The sequence below is a fragment of the Phaenicophaeus curvirostris genome, chromosome 5 (assembly GCF_032191515.1).
Source record: "Phaenicophaeus curvirostris isolate KB17595 chromosome 5, BPBGC_Pcur_1.0, whole genome shotgun sequence".
Taxonomy (NCBI): domain Eukaryota; kingdom Metazoa; phylum Chordata; class Aves; order Cuculiformes; family Cuculidae; genus Phaenicophaeus; species Phaenicophaeus curvirostris.
In genome coordinates, this window is record NC_091396.1 from 65,519,276 (window position 1) to 65,534,145 (window position 14,870).

The 14,870-nt window shown below is 44.6% G+C and overlaps 1 protein-coding gene across 1 annotated transcript in view; it reads left to right on the forward strand.

Moving 5' to 3' along the window:
* Positions 1 to 14,870, forward strand: part of MDGA2 (MAM domain containing glycosylphosphatidylinositol anchor 2) — a 359,263-nt gene that overhangs the window by 152,261 nt on the left and 192,132 nt on the right. Inside the window, exon 3 of the mRNA XM_069856787.1 lies at positions 6,750 to 6,924. Coding sequence (XP_069712888.1) covers positions 6,750 to 6,924 — 175 coding nt within the window. The remainder of the gene's footprint in view (positions 1 to 6,749; positions 6,925 to 14,870) is intronic.

The following is a 14,870-nucleotide window of genomic DNA, read 5'->3' on the forward strand; positions in this document are numbered from 1 at the left end:
GTAAGGATTTTGGATAATTTCTGTACCTGTATGGCAACAACAGCAACTTATTATGCTCTTTGGGGAAAAGAAGACTCTAGATGTGAATTTCATAGAGTTCTCTGATGGTGTCATCACCAAGCTTAGTTCTGTGCTAGTGGCAGTAGCTACAGGTTACACAGTGTCTTGCATTGAGCATAGACTCATAGGATGGGTTGGGTTGGAAGGGACCTTTACAGGTCATCCAGTCCAACCCCCGTGCAGGAGCAGGGACATCTTCAGCTCGATCAGGTTCCTTGGAGCCTCATCCAGCCTGACCTTGAATGATTCCAGGGATGGGGCATCCACTACCTCCATAGGCAATCTCTTTATTTGCTCTTAAACCATTTCACAGAATCACAGAATAACCAGGTTGGAAGAGACCCACCGGATCACCGAGTCCAACCGTTCCTACCAAACACTAAACCATATCCCTCAGCACCTCGTCCACCCGTGCCTTAAACACCTCCAGGGAAGGTGACTCAACCACCTCCCTGGGCAGCCTGTTCCAGTGCCCAATGACCCTTTCTGTAAAGAATTTTTTCCTAACGTCTAGCCTAAACCTCCCCTGGCGGAGCTTGAGGCCATTCCCTCTTGTCCTGTCCCCTGTCACTTGGGAGAAGAGGCCAGCACCCTCCTCTCTACAACGTCCTTTCAAGTAGTTGTAGAGAGCAATGAGGTCACCCCTCAGCCTCCTCTTCTCCAGGCTAAACAACCCCAGCTCTCTCAGCCGCTCCTCATAAGGCCTGTTCTCCAGCCCTTTCACCAGCTTTGTTGCTCTTCTCTGGACTCTCTCCAGAGCCTCAACATCCTTCTTGTGGTGAGGGGCCCAGAACTGAACACAGTATTCGAGGAGCGGTCTCACCAGTGCCGAGTACAGAGGGAGGATAACCTCCCTGGACCTGCTGGTCACGCCGTTTCTGATACAAGCCAAGATGCCATTGGCCTTCTTGGCCACCTGGGCACACTGCTGGCTCATATTCAGTCGGCTGTCAACCAACACACCCAGGTCCCTCTCCTCCAGGCAGCTTTCTAGACAGACTTCTCCCAGTCTGTAGCACTGCATAGGGTTGTTGTGCCCCAAGTGCAGGACCCGGCATTTGGCCTTGTTAAACCTCATGCCATTGGACTCAGCCCAGTGGTCCAGCCTGTTCAGATCCCTTTGCAGAGCCTCCCGACCCTCCAGCAGATCGACACTTCCACCCAGCTTAGTGTCGTCCGCAAACTTGCTCAGGGTGCACTCGATGCCTTCATCCAGGTCATTGATGAAGACATTGAACAGGGCTGGACCCAGCACTGAGCCCTGGGGAACCCCACTTGTCCCTGGCCTCCAGCTGGATTTCACACCATTTACCACCACTCTCTGGGCCCGGCCATCCAACCAGTTTTCCACCCAGGAGAGTGTGCGCCTGTCCAGGCCAGAGGCTGACAGTTTCTCAAGCAGAACGCTGTGAGAAACTGTGTCAAAGGCTTTGCTGAAGTCCAGGAAGACCACATCCACAGCCTTTCCCTCATCCAGTAGCCGGGTCACTTTGTCATAGAAGGCGATCAGGTTAGTCTGGCAAGACCTGCCTTTTGTGAACCCATGTTGACTGGGCCTGATCACCCGGATCACATTTAAGAACTATAATGAAAAAAATTAATAGAGTCATAGAAACAATGCTTTGGGTTGGAAGGGACCTTAAAACCCGTCCAGTTCCAGGCCCCCTGCCACAGGCAGGGACACCTCCCACTGGATCTGGTTGCTCAAGGCCCATCCAGCCCAGCCTGCAAATTCCCATACTTTGAAATTATGAGGATGTATTTATGAATTATGTTTTCACATTGTTTACCGACATCAGAAGGCCACCATGAAAGTAAATAATTAGGAATTCAAATGGTGCTATGGCTGCTTCATTGTGCCCTAGTTAGGTTCTTTATTATGAAGGTGAATTCATTTTGAAGCAAGTTAATGCCTCTGAATAAAAAAAGTGGAGGGAATAATAGAATTATGACCTTCACAGATATTTGGGTTATTGCATGGATCTCCGTGAATAAATGATCTGAGGGCTGGAGCACCTCCCGTATGAGGACAGGCTGAGAGAGTTCAGATTCTTCAGCCTGAAGAAGAGACCTTATAGTGACCTTCCAGTACCTGAAGGGGCTACAAGAAAGCTGGGGAGGGACTGTTCACAAAGGCTTCTAGTGATAGGACTAGGGGCAATGGGTATAAACTGGAGAGGGGCAGATTTGGACTGGACATAAGGAGGAATTTCTTCACTATGAGGGTGGTGAGGCCCCTGGCCCAGGTTGCACAGGTTCGTGGTGGCTGCTCCATCCCTGGAGGTGTTCAAGGTCGGGTTGGATGGGGCCTTGGGCAGCCTCATCTAGTGGGAGGTGTCCCTGCCCGTGGCAGGGGGTGGAACTGGGTAATTTTTAAGGTCTCTTCCAATGCAATCTGTTCTGTGATACTAAAAAATTTCCTATCAGGAAGGCATAACTGTGTATGGTGCTTTTATGTCCTGCAGCTATTTCCCTTTTTAAAATGATTCTGATCTCAGTAAAAAGAAAGCTCTGGGACGCTGAGTTCAGTCCTTCCCAGTCAGTGCTAGAAGAGGTATTTGCCTGCCATGCAGAATGCAAAAAACTCTATCCTTCAGTGTGATATTTATAGTAAAATGTATATTGATTATTCAGTATAAAAGTGCTAATTTTTGGAAGCAGTGAAACATCTGAAAGTCATAAGGAAAAACATTATAGTCAAACCAGGATAAATTGCTTCAATTAATCATTTAGTGAGTTTCTCAAAGATGTTTGGAGAACTGGCGTATGGATTTTTACCCAAACACTACCTTTTCATAAAGAAATAAAATGGTTCAACTAAGTGAGGTGGTATGAGAAGGATCTAATAGAGAGGTGTTTGACCAGTTTACCTAGTGATTGCACTATTCCTTTCTTCAGCATCTACCCATGGATTCCTCTCTAACTGTTCAGTGATCACTTAAACTTTCTTCACTTATATCCAGTTAATATTTAGGTTTTCAGCCTTTGAGTGTAAGAAATCCTTCCTCTCTGCACTTTCAAAGCCACCACCCTCACAGTGAAACATTTCTTCCTAAGATCTCATCTCAACCTTCCCTCTTCCAGCTGAAAACTGTTCCCCCTCATCCCATCCCTGCACTCCTTGATGAAGAGCCACTCTCCAGCTTTCCTGGAGCCCCTTTCAGTGCTGCGTGGCTGCTTTTGGCTAAAAAGATTTTCTGGTAGGACTTGATTGCTTGGAACTTTGTGGGTTTAATGCTGGTTTTCTCTGTAATAAATAACCGTAATTTTTCCTTTGTTAATAAATAAAAGGAAGGATTTTTTTTTCCTATGCTTTATAGCCATCAGCTGGAAAATAACAATTTCTCTGTGATCTCTGGCACCGAATCATGGACCATGTCCTGGTCAATGGACCATGTCCTGCATGTTAACAGTTACTGTCACAGGCTCCTTTTAGTCTGATGAGTAAAAACTCATGCTTTTGCATGCCAGCCTACTGAAGTGTCAGTCTGTGTGTAAACATGAGCACATGAGTTGTCTCTTAAAGGCAACAGCATCAGGCACGTGCCTTGCCTGGGACAGCACTCACTTTTCTCCAGCAGGCTGAGAGAGTTGGGATTGTTCAGTCTTGAGAAGCAAAGGCTCCAGGAGGTCCTTAGAGCAGCTTCCAGGACTCAAAGGGGCTCCAGGAAAGCTGGAGAGGGGCTCTTTACAAGAGCATGGAGTGACTGGATGAGGGGGGATGGCTTTAAATTGGAAGGGGGAAGATTTAGATCAGACATTAGGAAGAAATTCTTCATGCTGAGAGTGGTGAGGCCCTGGCCTAGGTTGTCCAGAGATGGTTGTTGCCCCATCCCTGGAGGTGTTCAAGGTCAGGTTGTATGGGGCCTGGAGCAGCCTGATCCAGTGGGAGATGTCCCACGGCAGGGGTTGGAACTGGATGGGCTTTGAGGTCCTTTCCTAAACCATCCTATGATTCTGTTTCTGTGAAGTTTGAGCAGCTCAAGTGTGGACCAGTGAAACCCAGTCTTCCCTGGTGATCACATTTTGGCCACCACAAACTTGAAGCAATACAATTGGAAAGGAAAGACGCAACAGTTCTGTATCGGTTTTGCACTGATAATGGCTTTTTAGCCCCATCCAGGACACAGGTTCTTCATTTTTGACAGAAAGCAGGGCTTGCTCTGGGTTCGCTGCTTTGCTGCTCTAATATTCCATGTACAGATTTTTGAACAATGAATGGTTCTTTTACCTGAGGTTTTTTTCAAGCCCAGTATTTCAGACATTATAGTAGGAACAAAATACGATGAGAAGTTTTCATACTACTTGCATATCAATAGCTTGCAGCAATATCTGTTCCCATAACAATGGGCATTTGTATCATCAAGAAGTATGTAAAAGAAAGTATTTCACTTTTATAGTGTCAAATATTTTTCTTGTTCTGCTGCTCTCTTTTTGGAAATTAGCAGGTTTCGAAGCTGTGAAAAGTTGGGCAAAATGTTCTCAGAGGTTTTTTTTTAATCTGCTTTTTTAGTCTAAAAATGAAGTGACTCGTACTGAAGTTGCAGGAATGCTCACAGAAAACTAAAGCTGTAGGGTGAAATATGACTGCGTGTCTCCGGGCATCAGCTTAAGCCAATAAAATCCTGTCAGAGATATTGATGGTTGGAGAACTTATGGGCATCCACACGTCTGACCAGAACGTAGGTCATTCCAGAGCTGGATGGGTCATAACTTACTGATTTTTAGAAGTTGATTAATTTTTAATTGAATTGTTCATGAATCATTTTTACTTATGCATGTTTAGCAAGGTAAAAAAAAGAAAAGGGAAGAAAAATAGTGACCTTCCAATACCTGAAGGGGCTACAAGAAAGCTGGGGAGGGACTGTTCACAAAGGCTTCTAGTGATAGGAGGAGGAGCAATGGGTATAAACTGGAGAGGGGCAGATTTAGATTACACATAGCGAGGAATTTCTTCATCATGAGAGTGGGGAGGCCCTGGAACACGTTGCCCAGAGCAGTGGTGGCTGCCCCATTCCTGGAGGTGTTCAAGGACAGTCTGGATGGGGCTTGGAGCAACTTGATCCTGTGGGAGGTGTCCTTGCCCATGGCAGGGGGGTGGAACTGGATGGGCTTTGAGGTCCCTTCCAACTCAAATCATTTCATGAGTCTATGATCTAAATACACTTTGCTGTATTTTTTTGTGCAAATTACATGATATCAGCAGTTGCACATACTTATAGCACGTTATTTAGTTCGTTTGACAAGACAGACTGCCTTCCGCTGGAAACTTTTTGTGGGAGAGGAAGTGGAAGAAGATATAAGTGGTGGAATTAATTTTTTTTTCCAACTGAACATCAAACAGAGCTGGTTTTACATTTCTGATCACATGAAAGGAGAGAAAACACACAAGAGATTCAGTGAACATAAGAAATTCTGATTTAAAATACTTCCCAAGCATTTGAAATCCATGTGATGAAATTGTATCCTGCAGCATGGAGAAGCCGAGTGTGTGTTCCAAAATTATCCTGCAGCACATTGATAGGGATGATTTCAAGAGCCCCAGAACCGAGGGTTTAGAATAGATGTACAGACAGCTTGAGACTGGTAAATATAGCAGCACTAATAGCATCTCTCTCACACACAGACTGTATGTTGTGGATGTGGAATTTGGTTGATTTTCTTTATCCCAGAGCAGCGGAATGGTGTGAGAGTTGTGCAGATCAACTGGCAAGAAGGCAAAGTCACTTGGGGTTATGAATTCAATAAGCCAGAAAGAGATGAACATGCATGGAATGTGTTGTTTGCTGTACTTTCAGCCTCAGAAGCCCACGCCTGCTCTCATTCAAGAGGAGCGAGAATTTACACGAGCTAGATCTCGTCATGCATTTTTCAGTTCATTGCCTTTTGTAGATCTCTCCTGCCCAGGAGAACGTCCTGCTTGTGGCAAGGTGGTGGAACTGGATGATCTTTAAGGTCCCTTCCAACCCAAACCATTCTATGATTCTAAGTTCCTAATGAGGGGAAGGTTGACCCCTGCCCACCTTGTGCTTCTGTGCCATTTACTGGGATCCAGACCTCAGTTTTGGGTCAGGACTGGGAAAGGTGGAACTCAAGTGTCTCTGCACCCTAGGGGGATGATCTTCCTTCAACTAAGGCAACCCTTAGGGCCACTTTGGTGTCCACCAAGGACTTCGCAGCACAGTCATAGGACCTTTATTTGTGCAGTTGTCCCTGCATATGGCAGAAAGTTGGAAGTGGATGATCTTTGAGGTCCCTTCCAATCCAAACCATTCCATGATTCTATAAATGTGATTTCAATGAAAACTATGTTCAGTACATGGGTGCAGGCACCTTTTCTGGTGAACTCTGCTTCTTGCTACTAGTGGGCAGACATTCTGCAGCCATTCCAGCTCTGTGTAACTGATGACGGCTGGAGCTGCTCTCCATGTCTCTTCTAGAGGTGTTTATTTTTGGCAGCATTTCCATCAAAAGTAATTAACTGCTTCTAAGATACGATGGTAAACACATGATTGCTTTTTGGGGGCTCTCGAATGAAGTGTTTCATTGTAAGCATGAAACTGTTCAGTTTTCTGTAGAAGTTCCTCGAGTCCTCCCACATAAAATCATATGGTTCTCATTTTGGTGAAATATGTGCTCTGCTCACTTTTACAGATTTAAAGTAACGATCTTTTTTGGTGCTTGCTCAGATCAGGTGGACCAAAACAGCAGGAAGTGCCTCTGACAGATTCCAAGATTCGAGCGTCTTCAATGAAACCCTGAGGATATCCAACATCCAGCGCCACCAAGGAGGACGCTACTACTGCAAGGCTGAGAACGGCTTAGGTTCACCAGCCATCAAGTCTATAAGAGTGGATGTGTACTGTAAGTAAACCCTTCGGGAAGTCTTTACTCTGTTTTTTACTTACTAATTATAAGAGTTGACGTTAGAAAAAATGGCCAGCTCTTTGTGAAGACCAGTTTAAACAGTGCTTAGGGTCAGACTGCAGCTTTGGGGAGTGTTTATGTTTAGAATAGTTGTTGCTGCCCCCGGTGACGTCGGGTGGGGCTGCTCCCATGTGGAAATATCTTTGAAGGAAACCACAATACTTCAGTAAGAAGGATGATGTTCAGGTACAATTCAGCCTGATATCAGAGGAAGATCGGTCTGCAGCTTGTGTTGGGTGAAGGCCCAGTATGTAGCACGGCCCTTTATGGCCAAAATCGCCCTTGAAACTGGTGTGGGAATAAGTACAGATGGGCTTTGCTGTTTTGCTTCAGTTGCTGCTGAAAGGTGGTGCTCGTGAAAAATATAAAGCGTTGGGATTGCAATGCAATTGGTCACCAGAGCTGATGGAAAAAGAGGAAACAATTGAAAATGTCATGGTACAACAAATGCACAAAATGGATTTATAGACTTTGCATCTGATTTGTGTAGGAAAACCGCACACACTGTGGGTTTGTGTACACTAAGTGTTCAAAATCTGTTTGAATGCTCCAAAGACAGAAAGTCTTTGCATTATACACTTGGAGTCTCTTCTAATGCAAGTAGTGTCGTGTAAACATATATGCTTACATGCCGCACGTGTAGTTACATACCTAGAGCTTGAAATTAGCCTGTTAGTCCCTCAACAAGAAACCTGCTTATCTTATAACTTCCAAGCACTGGGGTTGTGTTTCCCCTAATTTTCTCTATGTCAGCCAAACCTCAATATGATGCTAATTTAGAGCCCCAAGTGGTGTTTGTGGGTTTGATATGGGATTGGTGGAGAGGGGCAGCTGCCTTGTGGGATATTTTCATGCCCAGTGTGTTCTGTTGGCTTCATGATGTGCTTAAGGAGCTCTAACAGTGCCGAAATTCTAAATCTGTTATGAACCATAACTGAATTAGGAAGTTGTTGCTCATTAGCTTGGAGCCCAATAAATGAACAGGCAACCGTAATGACTGCGTGTAAGCACACGATGCAAAACATGAATGTAATGGCACCAGGCAAGGTTTGCTGCAAGGGGTGAGCTGTACACCTGGTCCTGGCAACATTCAGGACTCAGTGGTGCAGATCAGGTCCCACCACTCCGGTTGTGCTGGGGCTTAGGCTGCCCTGGTGAGCCCCAGAGTCCTCTGCATGCACGTGGTTGCTGAAAGCGTTTTGTAAGTCATAGGATCATAGAAAGGTTTGGGTTGGAAGGGAACTCAAAGCCCATCCAGTTCCAACCCCTGCCATGGGCAGGGACACCTCCCCCTGGATCAGGGGCTCCAAGCCCCATCCAACCTGGCCTTGAACACCTCCAGGGATGGGGCAGCCACCACTGCTCTGGGCAACCTGAGCCAGGACCTCCTCACACTCACAGGAAAACATTTCTTCCTAAAATCTGATTTCTATCTCCTGTCTTTCAGCTGAAAACCATTCCTCCTCATCCTATCCCTGCACTCCTTGATCAGAAGCCCCTCCCTACCTTTCCTGGACCCCTTTCAGTACAGGAAGGCTGCTCTAAGGTCTCCCTGGTCAATAAAACCCCAAGAGGAAACATTTAAGCTTATTTTATGGATGCCTTTAAAACACTTCTCTCTTACCTCAGCACCCAGGTGTCAGTTTCTCATTAATTCTTAATTTTAGGCCTGGCTATGAAACTTCTGTTGTCAAGAAAAGCAGCCTCAAGCCTGGGCTGCTACATGATTTGAAATGTTGATTTCTCTTGAATTTCATTGAAGTTTTCTTCTGGAATAGATCTGGTTCCTTGTATCATATTTTGTTTAGCTGTTAATGTTTTCTCAGATTTGCTGCCTGGGATTTATTATGGGTGTAATTCTGGTTTTTACATCATACGCTGCTTCTTAACATAGAATCATAGACTAGTTTGGGTTGGAAGGGACATGGGAGATCATCCAGTTCAAACCCCCTGTGATGGGCAGGGACACCTCCCACTGGATCTGGCTGCCAACATACCTCAGATACAGATGATATCTTTTTGGAACAAGACACATGTCAGATTCCGGCTGTGATTAAATCCCAGGTGATTTCCCTTCATATGGAGGCTGCTATTTCAAAGGGGATTTTCATGATCAATTGTTTGCAGGCAGACAGTACAGCTGTGGCAAGCTTGGGTGCCACCAAAGATTGGATCTAGCTTTGAAAAAGACAGGAAAAAACAACAAGCCTGTGCCACACAAAACTCACAAGAAATCAAAAGTATATGGGAATTAAAATATTGCTGTTGAAATTTCCAAGTAGCTTAAAATAATTTTGTCCTTTTTAAATTGAAGGTTTCGGTTTGATTTTCTGTTTGCTGAGTACTTTGTAGATCAGGTGGTGTTTTCTGTGTCAAGAACTCTGGGCAGTACTGAGCCAGAATATTGGGTGTGTTTGCTTGAATAATTGCTCATGAGGTGCTACAGGGTAGGAGGTGCTGATGTCCTCTCTCTGGTGACCAGTGATAGGACACAAGGAAATTGAATGAAGCACCATCAGGGCAGGTTCAGATTGGACATTAGGAGGAGGCTGTTCCCTGAGGAGGCAGTTGGTCACTGGAACAGGCTCCCCGGGGAAGTGGTCATGGCACCAAGCCTGTCAGAGTTCAAGGACCATCTTGACAATGCTCTTAGTCTTCTGGTTTAGTTTCAAGTAGTCTTGGAAAGAGCAGAGAGATGGACTCAATGATGTTTATGGGTCCTTTCCAGCTTGAGATAGCCTATGATTCTGTGAAATAGACTGGTAATAACCTCTTCTTTAGAAGAAAACTTTCTGTCCTTCCTTATCTGTCTAAGAAAATAGGTTTTTGCTCTCCCAGCTTTGGCTGAGGATCCTCGTATCTGCCGTGAGATGGAAACAAATGCCCTCGGTCCTCTTGGCAGCGTATTCTCAGGAGGGAACCTTCCGTTCATGTCGAGCCACCGGGAGAAGAAACTGCCTCATCTATCTGAGCTGTGTTCATCCTAGACTTGAACTCTGTTTTTTCTTTCTCTGGAAGTGTCTCTTTAAAGTGCATCTCATCTTTCCTCTTTGAAGAAAAGCTTTTATACTTGACTCCTAGGAAGATTTTTTGCTTGACTGACAGAGGACATTTTCTCCTTTTATAAGGAAGGAAACTTAGAGTAAAAATGAAATATTTTGATTTAAAGAAGCAGAACTCCTACAAGAAAGCTTTCTTGCTTGTTCCTGAAGGGCAATTTGCCAGACCTTTAACAAAAGCATACTAATTGCTTCATTGAAAATATACATTTTTATTCTTCCTGCTTCACAGCCCTTATGGACACAAGGACAGGTGGCACAGCTTGAGTAAAAGAAGGAGGAGCAAAATGTCAGGTTTAGATTAAGAAATTAATTTGGAAGTCACTGTGACAAATGTTTATCAGACAGATTTGTTGCACAAATAAATTTCAGGATTAAGAGATTGATCTGGAGGTTTAGGCGAAGCAACCATTTCTTTGGCTCTGAGATTCATTAAAGTTTGGCTTACAGCTCTGTTTCCAGAAACCAACCCTTTACGCAAAGTTAGTCAGATCCACCGTAGGGTATTCTGTTCACGTGAAACATCCAACATAAACTGCTTCTGTGAGCCCAGATTTGACTTGTTTTTGCAGTGAAAAAACATTACAATCTGAGGGAGGCTGGGGCAGCCTGAATGTGGTTTATTCACTCTTTCAGTGAAGAAATTGTTTCTGATGGCCAATCTAAACCTTCCCTGGTACAACTTGAGGCCATTTCCTCTTGTCTTATCACTTGTTACTTGGGAGAAGAGACCAACTTCCCTCTCACCAGAACCTCCTTCCAGGCAGTTGTAGAGGTATCAACAAGTCTGAGAAGAGAAAGATCTAGCTTCCTCTTTCTGGTCTCAATTCCAAGCTCAACCTTGATGCCCTTATCAATAGGAATCATTTTATTCTGGTATTTTCATAGCTGTTGTGCATTAAATTCCTGTCTCAGACCAGAGACTTTGTTTGACAAAACATCTCCTGCAGCTGTAGGTGATTCTCAGGCTTTTTGATGCAACTCAGTCCTGGAGTCAGGAGGGATGGGACCTCTAAACTTCAACATTTGCCGTGTGGGATTGATTGAAACGTGTTCAGTGTTGACAGATTATTTCAGCAACCAAGGAGCATCACAGCTTTCCTGGCTTGGGATGACACAAGTGCTGCTGATAACGTGTCAAATGACACAAATATCAAACTGCTAATCTTCTTCAGCCTTGGCGTGTGTCTCCTGGTAACACGTTGCAAGCATGAGCCTGCAAGAGAAGTGTTATTCAGAGGGAACACAGGGTCTCTAATTCAGAGATGCTCATTTCTCTTATCAGTCTGGAAGAGGGTGCTGCAGGGCAACGCTGAGTGGCATGCAGAGAGGTTGAGTTGCTTTGCTCTCCATTTCCATCATTAGTGATCACGGACTTGACTGCTCTGTCCCACACTCACAGTCCATGTTCACTCCTTGTTTTATGCCCCTTGCACAAATCCTATTGTTAGAATCAAATGCAACTTCAATAATGATTTAACTCCCACTAATTGTTCTGCTGGGCCACTGTAGAATTACTTTGCATCGCACTTCAAATTCTTCAGTGATGTAGGATCTGAATGTGCCTGTCAGGAAGCCACAGTTTTGCTTTATCTCTTCATAAATTACACATACACAAGTGTGTGCTCAACTAACATGATACGCTTGCTGATATAGAGCAAAATAGACATGATAACAAAGATACAGCGCTGGCGACAGGGAGGGGAATTAGCTGAAACTGCCAGCTGCTCCTCAGATTGCTCCATGTCCTCAGCCTTCCCTGGTTCACCGCAGTCCTAAGAAGGCAGAGAAGCTGGATTTAAACTTGCTGGCATGAGGAGGAGGTGATGCTTTCTCCTGGAGTGCTATTTTTGTCTGGATGAGATAACTACGTGCTTTTCTTGAATGATAAGAAGGCTGCCCTCCAATTCCCTCTGCTAGTGTGTGACCAAGTCTGCCTGGCACTGGGAAGAGAGGCATGGGGGTAATTTTATGTGGACAAGTATTAAAAAATGGTCACTCTACACTAATTCTACTGAAACAATTAAAGCCAGAGTTCACGGGGAGGATTTATAGCAATGAGCTGTTTTATGCACATAGCATTAGAGGTAAAAGGGAGTATTGAATATGGTGTTTTCTGGCAAGACCTAAAGTACCTCCTTAGAGAACATCCATGCACCAGTCTTTCAGCATCCCATGGAGCAGGTTGCCCAGTGAAGTGTTGGCTGCCCCATCCCTGGAGGTGTTCAAGGCCAGGTTGGATGGGGCTTGGAGCAACCTGATCCAGTGGGAGGTGTCCCTGCCCAAGACAGGGGGTGGAACTGGATGGGCTTTGAGGTCCCTTCCAACCCAAACTGTTCCATAATTCTATGCTTTCCTGTTTCTGTTTCATGAGTGTGTTAAACTCTGTTCAAATATTCAACTCACTTAAAATTTTCCATCCTAAACAATCTCTATATTTTAAATTATAGGCATGGCAGCATCTTCTTTAGACCTGGATGTTATTGTTGCTGCTAGTATGCTTTTTAGGAGGGTGAGTGATGCGTATGTGAGCTGAACCTTTGTCCTGTCCGTGTTAATATTCCTATAATAATTTTTGTTCTGAATAACACGAAGCTGTTGGACTTAATATTTGTATGGTTAGAATACCTGAGTAGCAGCTTATAGAATCATGGAACGGTTTGGGTTGGAAGGGACCTCAAAGCCCATCCAGTTCCACCTCTGCCGTGGGATCAGGTTGCTCCAAGCCCCATCCAACCTGGCCTTGAACACCTCCAAGGATGGGGCAACCACAGCTTACTCTTCTTGTTGCCCTGAAGTGCACACACGGAGTATCTGAAGTCAGTAGACTTCATAGAATCATTAAGGTTGGAAAAGGCCTCAAAAGTCATCCAGTCCAACTGCCAGCCCAACCACATTGTGCCTACTAAACCATCTCCCAAAGTGCACCCTGAAAAAACATCTGCACCGCTTTTGAACCCCTGCAGGGATGGAGGCTCCACCACTCTCCTGGGCAGCCTCTGCCAGAGTTTCACTACTCTTTCGGTAAAGACAGATTTCCTAACATCCAGTTTAAACCTCCCCTACAACTTTGGCACTTTCTGATTGTGCTATGGGTGATGCTTGGGTGCTGAACTACTTGGCTCTGTACTTCCCATGATGTTAGCAGGGCTGGTCGAGATGCTGGTTGCAGATGTGCATCGCACGCGTTCAGCTCCGGTTGGGTTTTGCACTGCGGATAATTCCTCCTTGGGCTTAGATGCTACTTTAATCCCACACCTTCCTGGTGCCTATTTATGCATGCTCCTCTGCAGATATTTATATCAGTCTCCTGGCCACAGCAATTAATTCAGGGATTGAAAATGTAGTTCAGCTGCTTCATTATTTCCTGTGCTGCCTCTTTGCCTTGTGTTTGGCTGCAGTGAATCATGTGTTCTTATTGCAATGACAGTTTTAATTTCCATCTCTGGTATCTACCGATATTCATTGATGTGTTAGTTGATCATCTTTTTTGACTTTTCATTTATTAGAAGCCCAGTGACATGCTTAAATCCTCATTCACATGGTTGGATGAAAGACCAGAAATAATGAATGCAAATTTAAAATAAATAATATAAAGCAATAGCATAACCATTGGCATAAAAGGAAAGCAAATATATTCATCCTTCATCACTTTTTCTGCATGATACAATAAAAGAAGACACTTTGAAATGAGATATTATGCAGATGGAAAGTATTTCAAAGCTTTCTAGTATTGATAATTGTGATCTTTCAACATGAGAGAAATACAAATTTAATTTGTGGGTATGTGATTATTCCCTCTCTGAGGTCAAATTTGTGCGTTACAAACGTTGCAGTCACTGCAAAGGCTGCGCTTGGTGTTTACTGGCAGAGGGTGGCTTTCAGCAATACCCAGCCCAGTGGTGGGAGAGGTGAGGGTGGTAGAGGCTCTGAAGAGCCCTGGAGCTTGGATCTGTGCTGGACTGTGGACAAGAGCAGTTGTGGTGTCTCATGATGTGTCTTCATCACACCCTGGTTCATTTCCTAGCTTATAGAAATATGTATATTTAGGTTCAATCCTTAGCAGCTGGATTTTGGAGCTGCAAATGTGTTTGGACAGTAAGTTTCATAGATAGGTTGGAAGGGACCTCAAAGCCCATCCAGTTCCAACCCCTGCCGTGGGCAGGGACACCTCTCACTGCACCAGGCTGCTCAAAGCCCCATCCAACCTGGCCTTGAATGCCTCCAGGGATGGGGCAGCCACAACATCTTTCTGATGAATCTTTGGCTGGACAGTTGGATGACAGTGAATTCTGCCTCGTTGTGGCCTTAGGAGGTGCAAGCTTGCAGTGGAGGGTGTTTTTGGAAGCTGAAGGTATCTCACAAATAAATTGGAACCTGCTTAGTGATATCGGACTGAAAATAGTTTCCTACTAAGCATGCACACGTCATCCATGAGGGTAAGAAAGAACACCCAGCCAAGGGTGGGAGTGTTGAAGGATTTCAGAGGACAATGGAAAGTAAGTAAGCAAGCTACACTTAATTATCCAAAAAGAGATTTGCCTCAGGCATACAAGCAGAAATGCCTTTTGTGAAGATTTGTCTTTGGTTTATTTATCTAGCTCTCTTATCTATTTATTTATTTATTTTCATTGCATGTGTTTTTTTCCAGACACCTTTCTGTAACATCTCATCCTTTGTTTTTAATGGAAGAGAGTTTGAGGATCGAAGACTCTACTTTTCACTGCCTCAGATTTGGGTTATTCCTGCTTTTTAAACACTTGGTGCATGTTCGAGTAGAGGTCTCTGCTTCCCCTTTATGGCAAATTATTGTTCTTTGCTAGT